Source organism: Pelmatolapia mariae, linkage group LG22, assembly GCF_036321145.2.
Source record: "Pelmatolapia mariae isolate MD_Pm_ZW linkage group LG22, Pm_UMD_F_2, whole genome shotgun sequence".
NCBI lineage: Eukaryota > Metazoa > Chordata > Actinopteri > Cichliformes > Cichlidae > Pelmatolapia > Pelmatolapia mariae.
This window is the reverse complement of record NC_086245.2, coordinates 33,685,712-33,703,520: the sequence shown is the minus strand read 5'-3', so window position 1 is coordinate 33,703,520 and position 17,809 is coordinate 33,685,712. Positions and strand designations below refer to the sequence as shown.

At 39.6% G+C, this 17,809-nt stretch overlaps 1 protein-coding gene across 1 annotated transcript in view; it reads left to right on the top strand.

Annotated features, from left to right (window-relative positions):
- Positions 1 to 14,018, top strand: part of thsd7aa (thrombospondin, type I, domain containing 7Aa) — a 162,845-nt gene extending 148,827 nt beyond the window's left edge. Inside the window, exons 26-28 of the mRNA XM_065471423.1 lie at positions 2,198 to 2,411; positions 10,073 to 10,160; positions 12,282 to 14,018. Coding sequence (XP_065327495.1) covers positions 2,198 to 2,411; positions 10,073 to 10,160; positions 12,282 to 12,369 — 390 coding nt within the window. The 3' untranslated portion in view covers positions 12,370 to 14,018. The remainder of the gene's footprint in view (positions 1 to 2,197; positions 2,412 to 10,072; positions 10,161 to 12,281) is intronic.
- Positions 14,019 to 17,809: the final 3,791 nt, after the last annotated feature.

Here is a 17,809-nt window from a genome sequence, read left to right as displayed (position 1 = left end):
CAAAAAAGTTTGTACTTTGGTCAGTCAGAACTACATATCTCTCACTCACCTTAATATTGTTCAGTGTTGCATTAGTATTTTCAGTCAAATCAATTCAAACCTTTTCTTCAGTATGTATGAAAGAGTCAGGCCAGTCACACACTGATAGTGAAATTGCCCTTCAACAGAAAACAAATACAAAAACATGTTCTCAGAAGAGGTGTAGTTCAAACAAATAGAAATACGTGTTCACAGACGTGTGTCATAGGTGCATCTCATGTCCTGTCATGGATATACTTTCATTATAAGAACATACAGTTAAAAAAAGCACTGCTGAACTTGGTGTTTACAGTTACAGTCTATGAAGAGCATTCTGATTGAAGTCCCTGGGAGCTGTAAGTGGTATGATTAAATGTTTTGAGAATTTTGAGAAATCAAAATTGGAGTACAAAGTTCAAAGGGCTGGGTTGAAATTTGGCACTTGGTGCATTGGTTTTTCAGCATTTTCAACTTTTCATTTTCAAAAATTTTCAATGATGAAAAACACACCCAAGCTCTCTGTGGAGTTTGGAAAGAAAAGCGACAGGACTTTTTTAAAGTTTCTTGAAAACCTTTCACTTTTCATCTGAGAAGCTTCTTCAGTTCTAAGAGCAAATGGTGGAGAGTCCCAGATTTTTAAGCCCTATTGAGAGTGCCCCTTAAGAGGGTCGTTGACCCGCTATTGATCATCTGCCTAATCACATGAGCCAAGGTATGAAAACAGGTGTGGGTCACTATCAGTCAAGTGGTTCAGGACTCTCTAATAGTGACCCACACCCTTTCTGTGAATAACTGCAACCAAATCAGTTTTAGACCAGCTTCAAATCTAGAAACACTTCTGCCAGAAATTGAGGTCATCTCAACCCATATTTCAAGTTTTATGCAAAAGACTTGGATGTTATTTTGTTCTCTTGTCAAAAATAACTATTACCAGTTAACAATAATGCCTATACTATACAGTCTCCCACCGTCTCTGTTAACATATTTTCAAATGATGCTAAATTCTGCATCAACTCTGCTGACTGGTGCTAAAAATATGAGCATATCCCTCCAGTCATGGCTTCGCTGCACTGGCTTCCTGTCCATTTTAGAATTTAGTTTAAGCTTTAATAATGGCCCTTAATAGACAAGCCCTAGCTTATATTACCAGTCTTACTCATTGACATTCAGTTTCCAGGACTTTCAGTCCACTGGCAAAGATCTCTTAGCCCTTTCCCACTAGTACCTACTCGGCTCAACTTTACTTGGTTTTGAGGGTTTTCCATTAGGTGACAGTACTTTGTACTAGGTACTTTTTTAGTACCTACTCGATCAGGTTCCAAACTATCTAAATTGATCTGATCAACAGACTGACTGGTCAGTCAGTGGCATCACTTGAGGCATTAGAGCGACTCCTTCACAAAAATCAAAATTTGAAACCTGGCAACGTGGGAACTGGCTGCACAAAAATCAGCACCGTGTCCAGGAATGAAGTCCAGACAGTCACCAGCGATTTAGCAGCACGTATACCATGGCCTCAATGCCCTGGATTGTGTGTTGTTTTTGTCCCATGCAAGTGACATCACAGGATTTTTGGCTGCATTGCTATAACAACCCCATGCACGTTAGGTGGTTGTTATACCATTACTCAATTGTAATTGAAACTGACGTAGACTGAGTAGAGTCGAGTCGAGTCAATTTGAGCTAAGTAGGTACTAGTGGAAAAGAGGCATGACATGTCCTCAAACAAGGCAACAAAGCCGTTGCAGTCGCTCTGCCACAGTTGTGGAAGCAGTTACTGCTTGACATCAGGCAGTGTTCTTATTACAGGTTTATCAGGAAGACTTAACTTCTCTAAAACAGACTCCAAAACAACTCAAGTTAATCTGGGGATTTTCAAAAACTCATAGTTTATCAACTTTACATGTAATGCAATGAATTGGTCAGTGCAACTATCAGATACCAAAACCAAACCATAAAAAGGAAAAAGAAAATATAAAAATGTTGATTGATTGGTATCTGCTGCGAATAATCACCACAAAGCCGTCTTTTCTCCCTTTTTAAAGCAGTTTGAAAATAATTTGACTTCCAGAAACTATTATTCCTTGTGTTACCTATGGCACATCTCTGCTGCTCAGAGTTTCGTTTACATAGTTTCATATAACAGATTGCATTACGAAATTTCTCTTTCCTGTTTCAGGCGGGTGTGTGTGGCTGTGAAGATGGCTACACTGAAGTGATGACATCTGATGGCTTGCTGGACCAGTGCACTGTCATTCCAGTGCTAGAGATCCCCACTGCAGGTGACAACAAGGCTGACGTTAAGACGATCCGAGGCTTCAACCCCACTCAACCTGCAGCCAGCTCACCAGGCAGGGCAGGACGCACCTGGTTCCTGCAGCCCTTTGGTCCAGGTAACAGAGCCATCTCTAACTGTCAAGTCTATAAGAAATGAGAATATATTTAAACAAGAAATCCATTATGTGGACACAATGTTTAATCTCAGAAATGTTAAAATTATTTCTGTAATTATAATATATATATATATATATATATATATATATATATATATATATATATATATATAAAAATTTAAACTAAGCTTTTTGTAAGAGATGCAATATTCACCTAAAATCTAAATAAAACTACATGCTGCCTATATAGAAGAAGGCTCCATGCTAAACACACATTTTACAATCAAAATCTCTTTGACTGTGAAGATCTTTTATTACAGACTTTGTACTATTGTGAACTTTGAGGCTACATTGGGAATTCTTTTTTTAAACACTGAAGTGCCACAAAACATTTGGACAAATTCCAAATATTACGTTATGTTATATTCTGCTACCCCCTGCTGATCAGACAAGGAACAAACTATAGCAGAAACCTAAGCACTGGTAGGATCAAATCAGAAGCTTCCACAGAAATATTTCTTCATTCGTTTCTTTTAATGTACTTTATTGTTTCCAAAGTGGACATTTGTTCTGGACTCCAACAGGGCAAGCATTACAACAACCACATACAAAGGACATACATAAAAAAATATATTTAAACCAAATTAATTTTTTTTCCACAAACTACAAACTATTTAGAGCTATTCAGAGCATTAATCGAGCAAGTTGCAAATGAATTCTTAAACCTTTTAAATTTTCAAATCTTCTGTCAGAAAGTAACAGCTCATATTGCAAGTACAGGATATGACTTAGATTGCACAAAATTCCTGTGGCTTGCTGTAATGCACACTGTTCTGATAAGGGCTGTGGGCTTTCTGGACTATAATTTTCGTGGCTGCCTGCACCACTTTTAACAACCTCCGTTTTACTGAGAAATTTCCAGACCACGCTATTATTTTGTGTCTAATTATACTTATACGTGCTTAAAACAGGAAACACAAAAATGCTCAGACAGAAGCATGACTTTTTGAGAGAGCCCACCCAGCCAACATGAAAACCAACATAGTTATACAACCAAAACTGCACATTTTTTAAAACAATTTTTAAAACATTTGTTAAAAAAGAATAATACCATTTAATAATAGAGCTGTGTGTCCTCTGTTTTAGCTTCTGAAAAAGGCTGGATAGTATTAAAAGCAGAGCTAAAATCAATAAAAAGCAGCCAAGCATAAGCTGTGGGGTCTTCAGGGGGTTTTAAAACCAAGTGCATCAAGCTGTTTATAGGATCAACTGTATTTTGAGGCTCCAAGCTGGTGTCAGCTTAGGGCAGACATGATCAGTCATTTGGTGAGCAATGTTCCCCCTAATTTTTCATGTGTCTGAGCGAACACACAAACTCCCTGAGCGGTCCCTTGGACCACTGTGAGCAACATCAGACGTGTGCACTGTGGTCACGCCAGCATCGAATCCATCCAAGTTACATGGTTTATTTAAATAATCAAATTACAGCATTTATGTTAGACTACTTTTAATTAACTGCTTTAGCCCACTTACAATGAAAATTTTAAAAATTCTTGTTCATGACCTGTGTAGTATGTTAACACTATTGGAAGTAAAAATAACTTGAACTCCAATTTTGAAAACACGACTTTTTCTTTTTTTTGTTAATAAAGCTCTGACTTGTATTATGAGTCTGAGTCTGTGGTCTGGGAGAGAGTCCTGTAACTCTGTCTGCAAAATACAGTAAATAATGACCAATATTGGGAAATTAATTATATAGTTACTTCTTCAAAAAAGTAACTGAGTTTTGCAAACAACAAAGTTTTTTGCAGCTGTTTACCTAAAAATGCAGCCAAGGCGTTTTTTAAAATAAACATTTCAAACTATTTACAGAACAATCAGCTGTTCTGCATCAAATTTGATGCCACACAAATTATTTGTGCCACTCCAAAAAATAATTTGTGTCCACTATGAGATAAAGGAGAACAACAGCCTGATACCTGCAGGCCTGACAACAGGAGATGTATCACTCCTGTAACACCTGTAACATTCAGCAGTCGCCTCATTGTTCTGACACACACAACAAAACTATTGACTACACTACACACCAACTACACAAGATTTGCGCTAAACGTCGTAAATCTCCAATGGTTGTACACGTTGTCATTAACGTGGCTTCACTCCACATCAGCCACGCCGCTTTGCTAGCTAAAACACCGGTGTCGGCACATAAGGACGCTGTCATAGCCTGTCAACCACGTTGATTAGCTGCGTATATACGAATGTGAATCGCATCATTGGCTGGACTATGGGATAAGGTGGCATCGTTCTAATCCCATACGGGAGCAGCCAGTCACTTACTGACTAACACTGCAAAACTGAATTGTTAAAGTTTTCATTTTAATTTCTATTCAAGTTAGATTTTTTTTTGTGTGCAATGCAGATTTTCTGTGCGCAGAGACCGTGCCAGCAGTGCGCAATTGCGCACGTGCGCAGCTTAGAGGGAACATTTTTGGTGAGTCTGAAATTCAGAAATTCTGAACTCCCTTTTAATGAATTAAAAGGGAGTTACACAAAGAATGCCTGACTGGGAATTCAGAATTTCTGAATTCGCAGACTAACATACCCAGAGTTACCAGTCCACGATGGTGTCACTGAACATAAACAGCAGTAAAACAGTAAACTTTTAGTCCGTGCTGCAGTGATCAGGCTCTGTCCATGAATGGGTTTTTAACAATTTATTTACCCAATCACCCGGGTGCAAGAATATATACAAGGGACAGGCGGGGGTCCAGGGATCTGGGGGGAAAAGGGGAAGTGAATCCACACACACGAATCTTCAGTAGTCGCTCATCCTGCTCGCACGCGCTCCGTAACGCTCTCCTCTGACAGCACTCACTCCTCTTCTGCCACTCACGCCTTTCTGCTCTCACACTCCAGTCCACACTGCCACATGCGGGGTCCAAGGAACCTACACACAGAAGCGAGTGTTAACACTACACTGAACAATCACAAAAGCAAACTTAGCTTTCCGAACTCGGGGCATTCAACGTTCCAGCGATGAGCTGCTCCGAGCCTCAACCATAAATAGCGGCCAGGGAAAACAGGAACTAATTAGCGGCAGGTGCCGATCATCAGCGCAGGTGCGTCGGCCAAAAGCGGGAGCCCAGTAATGAGTTCTGCCCATCAGACAGAGGAGAGCGAGGGAAAGAGAGAGGGAGAGAGAGCGACATGGAAAACAACAAAAACAACACTGTGGGCCAATGTGAGCCAGCTGGAGAGACACGGGGACCAACATTATATACATTAAATTGTTAGTGATACATGACTGACGCTATCTTGCTAAAACTAAAACAAACCTGTTTTTTTTTTTTTTGCTTTTGTCTGGAATGCGCTAACTCGGGAGCAGTGTTGGTCAAATTACTTGAAAAAAGTAATCAGTAACTAATTACTGATTACTTCCACCAAAAAGTAATCCCTTTACTTTTTGAGGGAAGTAATCAGTAATTAGTTACTGATTACTTCCCCCAAAAAGTAATCCCGTTACTTTACTGATTACTTATTTTCAAAGGTAATTAGTTACTTAGTTACTTTTTTAAAAACATGATTTACAACCTGAATAGGTAATAAAGCAATAGATCTGTCAGCCTAATTCTAAATTCTACTTTCTGCTTAATCCATCATACAAAATGTAATCAAATGGAAACGTCTCTTTTTAAATTTGTGTTATTAGTTTTAATCTTTTAACTTTATGCATCAAGCAAACATTTAATTATATGCAACATTCTCTGACTGGAAGAAATTTGTTTAACATTTAAACCTATTTTCTGCACATTCCTGCACATAAAATAGTTTTTTGTGTTTACACTCAGTCTTTCAAATAAATGCAAGTAAAACACAGAAAATAAATAAAATCAAAGACTCCACGGTCCTGTAGCTCTATTTTCACCTGTATAGCAGGAGTGGGGCAGGCGGATGTTTGCCCCGGTGCAGGTGTGCCGCAGTGGTCAGTGGACGCTAATGTTTTTGTCACTTTTTACGGAATCAAACTCAAAGTAAGGTCAATACTTCCACGCTTTAAACGCTGCACGCTCATACTCTCTCCCACACTCGATATATTATCCATTCTTGATCTGCACACAGCTGTTGCCACGAACGTCGCACTCGCTTACGTCATTGCCATGAGACACTCACAAAAAAATCACGGTTTTAGTAACGCAGCATGCTTACGGGAAAGTAACGGTAATCTAATTAGCTTTTTTGCAATAGTAATCCCTTACTTTATGCGTTACTTGAAAAAAGTAATCGGATTACAGTAACGCGTTACTTGTAACGCCCATCTCTGCTCGGGAGTGACCTCAGGTATCTGGAACACGGCATTATTGGTTTTTACATTAAATGGTTTGATTTGACCTGATTTGACCTGATGAAGAGGTCATAAAGTCCAGTTTATGCTAATGGGTGTCAATACAACCATGCAAATTATTGTTTTAAAATGTAAAAAAAAGGAACAGTCCTCAGGCTGGACTAAAACATCGGTGATGAAAAATAACAAGCCAACATTTTCCTTCTGTTAACACCGAACAAGCTTCGTGTTCACGCGTTCAGCACAGCCAGGATTTCTCTCTGTTATCTGGATTCACTTACCCTAACACTGCCGATCAGAGGCCTGTACTACGAAGCAGGATTTTGGTTTATCCAGTCACATCAGGGTTAACCCTATGCTATGAAGATAGCATAGTAACATGCTGCACACCTAACCTGCTCCGGAGCAGGTTAAGATCCAGATTATAGATCAAAAGTGTCATTCTGGTGGAACCAGCTCCTCAATAAAGGAAGTCTGGATGAGCTCACTGTTTAAAAGTCCTAACCTCTGATCCTATGAGTATTACCCAGCAGGCACTGCAGAGTTCGGATGAAGCCGATCTGTGAGACTCACCCAGCACTAACTGCCTCTGTTATCCAGGTGGCTACCCTGCCTCCTCTGATAAAATCTGGGAACCCGAGTAGCATTAAAGGTCCGATATATTACCGGCCACACCAGTGCCTCTGCTCTGCTGTCACAGACACTAGTCTTTTGGCTGAATGAACGCTGGCGCATCTGTCTGCCGCTGCTCACCGATTTATTCTCGTTGTTATTTTTTTAAATTTTGTTTTAAAGTTATTGATGACAACTTGACTGAAGTATTTTAAGCGTATTTAAAGCACAATCCTGTTTTGACTTGCTTTTGCAATATTTGCGGGTTTTTACTGCTCGCACTCCAGCTGCCTGCTCGGTCTTTTACCCTCATGGCCTTTTGCAACCGTCTACATTCAGCGCCAGCCCTGATCAAGATGTGGATCCACAGGGTGTCTGTGTGATCCGTGCTCACCTGGGTTGTTTTTTCCATCGCTCGTCAGCCGGCGACAGCTCTACTTCAGTACTCTGCTACGGAACTTGTGCGACTCCGCTTCTGCCTGACTGTCTCTCTACCTGTGGCGCTTTACTTTCTTAATTGCTCCTTGGAGATAAATAAAGTCTTTCTGATTCTGATTCTGATTTAACTCTATCCAGACATCGCTTTCAAGCCCCGCCACACGTACATTCACCAAGGGCTTCGGCGAAACTTCAATATCAATGACACTAACTCAATAGTGTCCAGTCCATCTGGTCCAAAACTGACCGGACTGTTGACCACAATGTGCTGGCCCACCTTGTTACGTCGGCTAAGCCTGGCATGGTAATTCCAGCATCAACTTCTGTCTTTTAAACATCCGCTCTTACCGGTAAGGGACATCTCGTCCAGGATCTCCTCTCGGACCGTAAGTTGGATTTTCTTTGCTTGACTGAAACGTGGCAACAGCCTAATGATTTTGTTTCACTTAATGACTCTACTCCATCTGAGTTTGTTTACATCTGTCAATCTCGCAACTCTGGGAGGGGCGGCGGCCTCGCAATAATTCACCACAAGCACCGGAAAGTTCTCCCTGTCTCTGCCCCACCCTTCCACTCATTTGAATACATCGCGATACAGCTCCTTGTATATACTCCCACCACCTAAGCCAAATAAGGAATTTTTAAATGACTTTGCTGCTTTTTTTTAAAATTAATTTCTCAGTACATATAGTTCCCTAAATTTGATAATTGTTGGTGACGTCAATATCCATATGGACAATGGTAAAATCCCTCTTTCCAGAGATTTTACTTCTTGTCTGGAAAGTTTTGGGCTTCTTCAATACATCACATTTTCTACTCATTCTAAAGGTCATATCTTGGATTTGGTCTGCTGCTCAGGCCTTACCCCCACTCACTGTAAAGCCCATTTGTTTCCCCAATCTGATCATATGTTTATTTCTTTTACTGTAAATGCACCAGCCTCCAAAACCTATACTCCCCCGTGACATCACATTTAGGAAAATTAGTAATATTAACCTTGCTGATCTTTCATCTGCCATTTATGACCTTCCATTTACTCGCAGCTCCTCATCCCGTGATGAACTAGTTTCTTACTATAATGTCAACCTCCATAACCTTCTTAACATATTTGCTCCACTTAAACACCCGTTCAGCACCATGGTTTACTCTTAACCTGCATCATCTCAAAGCTAAAGGACGCCAACTGGAACGTCTGTTCAAGAAAACCGGACTTACCATACACAAAGAAATGCATAACGATCATATGTTGTTTTATAAGGACTGCATTGCTTCAGCCAAATCTGCATACTACAGGGTGGGCAATTTATATGGATACACCGTAATAAAATGGGAATGGTTGGTGATATTAAAGTCCTGTTTGTGGCACATTAGTAACTTTAGGCACTTCACCACAGAACGTTAGTACTTGTATACGGTCCCAGCTTGATTCTGAAACAAATGTATATTTTTTCCTTGTAGGGTGGTTGATCAAGTCTTGTTTCTGTTCTCCCAAATGACTTGACAAAATCCACGTACCAGAAAGAGACCAAAGAAACACAGTATCTTGCATGCCCAGAAAATAACCAGGGACTGTGCAAACTTTCTTTTTCAGATTATTGTATGAATGTGTATATAAATACAAGGCCATCTTCTTGACTGTGTTTGTAGTTTGAGACATGTGCACCTCAATATGTGCTTTTATACTGATAAAGTATAAAACTTTTTGTTTGAGATGACTCTCAAGACTGTTTGGAAAATATTCTGTGGTCTGATGGGACAAAAAGGTTTGAGTCCTGTTACATCTGATAGAAAGTTAACAGCGTTTCATAAAAATAATGTAATACAAACATGTATGAGGTATACAAGTAAAACACAGAGGTGGTAGTGTGATCTTTCTTTTCTTTTCTTTTCTTTTCTTTTCTTTTCTTTTCTTTTCTTTTCTGTCATTATTCACATTGTAATCGGTGTGGTTATTCTGCCGGAGCTGACCGAGGGTGAGCTATGTTGGCAAAAGATAGGGGAAGTGATAATAAAATAAAAAAAGAAGAAGAAAAGGAATAGAATGAGAGAGAGAGAAAAAAGGGTTATCACCCTAATATCGGGTGATAACCCGATATTAGGTTTAGAGGGCTCTTTTGCAGATAACCTTAGATAAACTTTTTCATTTAATAAAGGAAGTCATATTTTAATAACTGCATTTTGCATTTACTCGGGTCACCTTTGTCTAAATAAAACTGTCCAATCCTAAGTGCTGACCATTGCTGTCTATGTGTATGTGTCTCTGCAGATGGGAAGCTGAAAACCTGGGTGTATGGAGTAGCAGCAGGAGCATTTGTGCTGCTTGTCTTTATAATCTCCATGACATACTTAGCATGGTAAAGTAACACATCTGAAATATGTTCTGACTTCATCATCAGTTTGATTTTTTTCCCTCATGATGTCAATAATGTACATTAAGTGATGTGATGGAGATCACCATGAAAGAAAGTCAAATTAAAATGTAGTTCACTAATTAGCAATTAGTGATTTTGTACTGTGTCTCATAAAGTTTAGGACTAAATGAAATAGAATCCTAAAAAATCAAAGTGGGACGAGTCACAGGGAGTCAAATCTGTAGCAGGTGAGCATTTTCAGTGTGCTGTGAGTGTGCACTGTCATGATGAAGCACCCGTCTGCTATTGCAGATTGGATGTTGCAAAAGAATCTTAACATCCTGCAACAATCTTACAACTTTTTTGATTATTTTTGATGTTGGGAATTTCACACATTGGCCAGTTTGGCGACCATAAGGACGAGTCAGTAAGGATTTTTTTTAAAATAACGGCTCTGACATCATGTTCACTGATCAGATAGCAATTTGTTTTTAACAACCAATTACCTACCTGATCACTAAGCCATACTAAGCTCAAAAGTGAGAGTCCGATCTATTGGTAAATGGTAAATGGCCTGTATTTGTATAGCGCTTTACTTAGTCCCTATGGACCCCAAAGCGCTTTACACTACATTCACACACTGATGACGGCAAGCTACATTGTAGCCACAGCTGCCCTGGGGCGCACTGACAGAGGCGAGTCAGTGCACCTATTAAATCAACGATGCTTCAACAGACTTTTTAGATTTCGGTTTTCATGTAGAATGAAGTGTAACGCCTGTCTTCCATCTTGCATTGTCCATTTAAAGGCCATATTATGAAAAAAAAGCATCATCCAATAAAATGACATGGGATTTGACCTCCATCACAACACTGCTCACAATTATTTCTTCATTTGTTTTTGTTTTTCATTTTTCTGTTTCCCTTATCATTTGTTCCTTCTTGTCTTGTCTTGTCCCTTTTTTCTTTCTACCCTCTCACACTCTATTTAGTTGTTGTGGTTGTTGCCTTTGCTGCAAGTCAAACTCCAAGTCCCCCTCAGACAGGATTTATTGGATGGAGCAAAACAGCTGCACAGTGCCTTATACCTGTCCTGCCTGCCAGAAACTAGAGCAAGAGGAGTTAAAGTGGTGCAACAAACAGCAACCGCAGCTGCAGGAAAAACAACAGCAATATGAGGCACAGCTCTCAAAGCCTCCATCATCACAACAACATCCAGAGCTACAGCACTCACTGCCACACCCAGCTCCCTTTGAAACTCTTATCACGTAGTCAAGGCCTTACTTAACTCTTTTTATTCTCTACGTGACATGTTCCCAAACATCCAGATTGCTTGTTCAATCATTTCAGTGGATCACCTACTAGAGGTGAGAAAACCAAAAAGCTGCAGATTTGACAGCAAAAAGTTGAAAAGTTGACCTTGTGGTGAAAATATTGAATCATATTTGTACGAGTTTATTAGTTGAACTAAGTCTTGGTTAAACAATTTCAATTCAGTTCACTTCAGTTTTATTAATATAGCAACAACTCAAAACAACACTCGCCTCGAGGTGCTTTATATTGCAAGGTAAAGACCCCAACAATCAGACCATTTGGTATGAGCATGCACTTGACCACAGTGGGAAGGAAAAACTCCCTTTCAATATGAAGAAACCTCTGGAAATGTAGAATTTAAACTTCTCTCATATTGCAGAGCAAATGCAATATCACCGTTTTTGCACATTTTAATGTTTATTTTAAGTTAATATTACCAGGACTGTAACCATAAGTTTAGAAAATAGTGATGTGGTAATGTATCAATGTGTAACACCTGTGCTCAGTAACCAGTGGAAAATGCTAAACGTTGTCCCAGAGTTACAATAACACTCTGAAGCCAATTTTGAAAACTATAAAGGACTTTATTTTGTACAGCTCTCCTCTTTAGCAACAGTGTATAAATGAGGAGGGACAGCTATACTTCAGCTATACTTCCAAAGACAGTGGTGTTGTTTGTAAGGCAGATATGACATGGAAACACAGAATCATGTCTCGTATGTAATAGGTTGGTCATGAGTGGAAGTTACTGTCAGGTGGTTGCTATCAGATTGCTTTACTGTTCCTTACCTGTTCTTTGTTTGTTCTGTAGTAAAAAGCCAAAGAAGCCACAGAGACGCCAGATGAACAACAGACTGAAGCCTTTGACTCTGGCTTACGATGGAGATGCAGACATGTAGAAGTCTTCCTGCTCAACGTACAAACATTTGTCTTCTTTCAGAACTTACGGCATCGCCGTGGAAACCCTTTGATATCAGCACCAATGCTGAGAATCGTTCACATGCAAAAGAAGAACCTCAAAGATCAAGACTGACCACATTCATTAGCAGCCTAGTTTTCCCCATCTGTTTTTAAATGTTCATTTTGGCATTTATTTCACAAGAGCCTTCATGGATTCTTTGTTTCCTGCTGAAAGTCCTCCTTTGCTTCTTTGCCATCTAGCACTGCCCAAAATATTCAAACAACAGTCACTGAATAGTGTCTCCCCAGAACAAATACTAATGTGAAAATCATTCCCTTATTTTTTTCACTGCTCAGTGACATTGCCTTGATATCACTTGTTCTGTGTCAAATGAACATTCAGAGGCCTGAGTGTCATTATGGCTTCGGTGCATCTCACAAGAAGAAATATGACGAGGAGACAAAAAGGAGCTTAATAAATCCCAGAGACAGCATCACTTCTGCCTGCCTGTCCCTTCTCCATTTTTCAGGGATAATTTTGCACTATATTAGTGCAGCATGATATGTACTTAGGTCTAGGTATGCCTGTCTCAATACAGATGTTGTAGAAATGTACAGAAGTAGGCTTTTTTGCAAACGAAAACTCACCAATGTTTGTAATTATTTTTCTTCTATTGCCTCTTTTTACATGATTTGATGGGACTTTGTGTAAATAGGATTTTTTTTTATGTGGTCTCAACTTTATCTTTCTATTATGTCTAGCTAAATGTTCCAAACTCTGCCAGTTAATCTCTGACATTTTTTTTTACTAATTGTAACAACCTTTTTAATTTCAATTTAATTTATATAGTGCCAAATCACAACATCAAGGCGCTTTATATTATAAGATAAAGACCCTACAATCAAACCAACCCCCTTTGAACAAGCACTTGGTGACAGTGGGAAGGAAAAACTCCCTTTTAATAGGAAGAAACCTCTGACAGAACAGGCTCAGGGAGGGGCGGCCAAATTTCATAACCAGTTGGGGGTTGGGTGATTTTATCTTTGTAAATACGTAACATACATCAAAATCTTCTGTGGAAAATTCAAACATCATGAAAGCCTTTAGATTATTACAGGGAAAGAACAAAGAAAAAGTCTAAAAAAACTAAACATGGAAGATAAGTTCGTCATCAAATTGTTTCTTTCATCCTCAAGAACTCTCAATTGAGTCCATCTAAGAAATATTACATTTAACACCAAATTTTTGACTTTAGCACTGTTTGTTTGGTTTTTTTTAATTCATTATTGAAAAGAATGGCTTTACCAGTGGCTACTAAGTTTGGACCACTTGTTATTTACTTACGATCAGCTACAAGTGTACATCTTTAAGCTTGGTTCTGCACCAGTTATGTGGTGAATTTGGGAATCTCTCAGCCTGGCTTCTTTCTGATATGTAGCTTCAAAATATTATTTATCCTCAAAAATAATTTATTGGAATTTTTTTTTCTGTGGTTCTTCCCTTAAAGTCTTCTGTATACCTTTGATTTTTGACTCATTTTGAATTTGACCTCTGCCAGCCGATATTGCCTCTCCAGTGTAATGTTCATTGTCCATCAGTTTATGGAGTCTTCAGCAATGTATTTCTCTTATTGAAAACTAATTGGTCTTTCAGCCCTTGAACTTTCTGTATCAGAGGATGATGTCAGAACCTTTCCAGCTTTTCTATTGATTTCAAAGACTTTAGGAAGAATAATTGTGTAGGAATGTTTTAAAGTGAAAATGGCTGAAGTAAGCTGAAGGTCCAGTCACTCAGAATGGATAGTGTTGTATTTATTAGTACTGAGACATTGCCGGAAAATAGCAGTTTAATATTCTGTGGAGTTTGTTGGTAGTAAATCAGTGGAATGTTTAATTTATATTTCTTGGAAAATGATTTGTAAATAAAATTCTTTTTAAAAAAAAAAGAAAAGAAAAGAAACAAACTTGGAAGTGTGAATGTGGGTGCGCTAAACATGATAAGCTTGTGACAAATAAGTCAAGTTTTCCTACTGTTTGTTTGTATGTATTTGAGTAATTGCTGATAATAAACAATGGAAATATTATTCTAATTATTTTAATAACATATTAAATCATGCAAATTGCAGTACAGGTATTAACACAAGGTTCAAATAAGTTGGTCTTTGGTTTAGGGCTTTACCTGACAGTCATTACAAATATAAGTCTGTAGATAACTGGAATTAAGTAATGTAGCACACAGAATAACTGAATCATTACTGTTGACTTTTTTCTTTTTCTTTATAATTATCAAGAGGGGAAAAAACCTCACTCTCCCCAACCAGCTTCTCTTCTGGGCAGATGCCAAAGATTTCAGAGTCCATCAAGAGAGATAATATCTTATGTGTGTCCTAGGTCTGTACCTGCTTTCTCCCGCTTGAACATGCTGGAAACACCTCACCTCGGAGCCGTCCAGGAGGCATTCTAGTCAGACGCCATCACCACCACCTAAACTGCTGCTTCCGATGTGGAGGAGTAGTAGCTCTATTCTCAAATCTACTCAAGTTCCTCAACCCATCTCTAAGGGAGTGGCCAGACTCTCTTGGGAGGAAGCTCTTATCTGCTGCTTGATTTCATTCCTTTTTTTTTTTTTTTAAGAACTATAGCTTGTGGTCATAGGTGCTTTACCACAAAAGATTATCAGTCCTTTTGTGATTCTCAGTCACAAAAGGACTCAGTAGGTCTAAGGTTAGGTGACAGTCAGGAGTCCTTATTATTTTCCAGTCTGAAGTACTTCACTCTTTAAAGCACTGAGATTTTTTTTTAAAGCACTGACATGTGTTATCCTGCTGCTAAATCCTTCTCTACAAAGTTGGAAACCTGAGGTTGGAGCATGTCAATGAAGGGTGAAGTCTGAGTACTACCATGCCCCCACCACAACAAAAGAAAAGCACCAATTTAATGTATTTGACAAAGAGTAACATAAGAGTAACATAATTCAATTCAAATCAGGCAAATGGGAACCATGAAGAGGCCGCTAGGACAGCTGCAACCACCAAGTACCTGCAGAGGGTCAGGTCCTGAGAAGTTAGCTGAATGGTAAGAACAAGATCTGGGCTATCAACACCTACACCTGCCCGTGATCAGGTACCCTGCTGGGATAATAAATTGGCCAAAGGAGGAGATGGAAGCCACTGACATCAAGACCAGGAAACTCCTGACCATGCATGGAGGGTTTCAACCCAAGTCCAGCACCCTGAGGCTGTACGCTAACCAGAAGGAAGGAGGCCGGGGACTGGTGAGTGTCAGCACCACAGTCCAGGATGAGACAACGAACATCCCCGAATACATCAGGAAGAAACTGACAGCGTGCTCAGTAAATACCTCAGGAAGCAGAAACCCAAGAAAGAGGAGGAACCATCATGGAAGGACAGGCCCCTGCACGGTATGTACCACCAGCAGATAGAGGAGGTGGCTGATATCCAGAAATCCTACCAGTGGCTGGACAAAGCTGGACTGAAAGACAGCACAGAGGCATTAATCATGGCAACACAGGAACGAGCTCTGAGCACAAGATCCATAGAGGCTGTGGTCTATCACACAAGCCAAGACCCCAGGTGCAGGCTGTGTAAAGATCTCTGTCCCGAAGAGCAGTGTCCTAGGAACAACTAAGATACTTACTGTGCAAGACCCTCAAGCTCCCAGACCTCTGGTAGAGGACCCGAGTTTGAAGGATAGACTGCCCGAGAGGGGAATTACATATATCTATATATATATATAGATAGATAGATAGATATATAAATGAGAAACAATATAGTCCTGAGTACAGCAGGGCAATATGACCAAAAATATTTATCACGATATACATTTGAAAATTTGCAATAACGATATAACTGACGATATAATTGACACTAGACAAAATACTTTACAACTCCACAACTTTATTAGTGCAAAAAAAAACCCAAAACATCAATGTATTTTCACTGAAACAAGCAGCTGTTTTTTTTATGTGCATTAAAGTTATATAAAAATGTAACAGTGCAAATGCAAATTCCTCACTGACAGTTTAACCAAAAGGCATTTCCAGTGGAAACTGGCCGACATATCCTCAGCATAACCATGTATAATATCCACAAAACTTAAAAAGAGGTTATACACACACAATACGGTAATATTATGTTGAAGCACAGTACGTATCACTCCGCGAGGCTCCTGCCTACGATAGCCGTAATGGCTCCGACAATCCATCAAGCGGTGCGGCTTCGTAGCTTAGCAAAGTCGTACTAAAGCATTTGACAGATTTTCGAGCGCTGTGTAGCACATAAAATCGTTCGGAGGTCAGTAAACACAACCAGAATTCATACATAAAGCACACGGGATTATAAGGGGCACTGTCGACTTTCAGAAAAATCAAAGGATTGATTTTAAGTGTGCCGTATTTTCCAAAAAACACGTTAATAACGACGGCCCGCTAGCATGCTCTACCAAAAATAGTGCTTTGTTGTGTATCTGACGGACGAAAGCTAAACCAGTTCCACACCACTGAAGTTGAAGCATTTTTACAAACCAATTCTGGTTCATCCGTTTCATTTAACAATCTGCTTTCGCCCTTCTCATTCTCCGTCGCCGCCATGCTTTTTCGGCCATGTGCGTATGAAAACAAAGGCACTGCGCATGCGCGTTTTACCCATATTCTATCGCGATATTTCATTTTCTTATCATTGCCCAACATTATACCGGTATTACTGTGAACGGTATGATATGGCCCAGCCCTAGTCCCGAGTGCTTGAAAAAGATAACTGGTTGACTTCTTGTTTCTTGAAGATTAATCCCGTCCAGAAATGTGAAAGATCTCCTAAAAAAAACACAGACAGTGGCTCCAGTGTACACTTTTCATTGTTCTTAACACTGGGTTACACTTCAGCTCCTGGTATGTTATAACTTTGCCTGCAGAAAGATCTGTTGCTAGGTACAACTGGTCTTGGTTGTGCTGTTGTTCGTCTATCAGCCAGATGCAGAGAAGAGCAGAGAGGTCATCCCTGGACTGCCAGTAAAAAGCAAATGTGCTGCCTCTACTGGTCCATAAATTCTGCTTATGAAGGGATTGAAAGACAGCATTGTCTTGAAGAAACCTGTTACAAATGCATTTTAATAAAGTTTCTTTTTAACATTACTTGCAGTGTATGTTCATAATAGAGTTGATACACTCCTTATTAGTTGCAAGTATTTAACTCCATGATGTGAAGGAGGGTGTTGAAGGTAGACTGGTACACACTGACACTAACATAGAGCATAAGCAAGGAGAGGCTGCCTTAGGAACGTGTTGGGGTTATGGGAGGATGGCGTTCCTGCACTGGCGATAGCGCAGCAAGGCACAGAAACTTCAAGGTGTCGGGTTAAGGTTGACACCAACCTAGAGGAAGCATGTCTGTAACAACTGCAGTAGTAGGGAGCAGTTGTTTT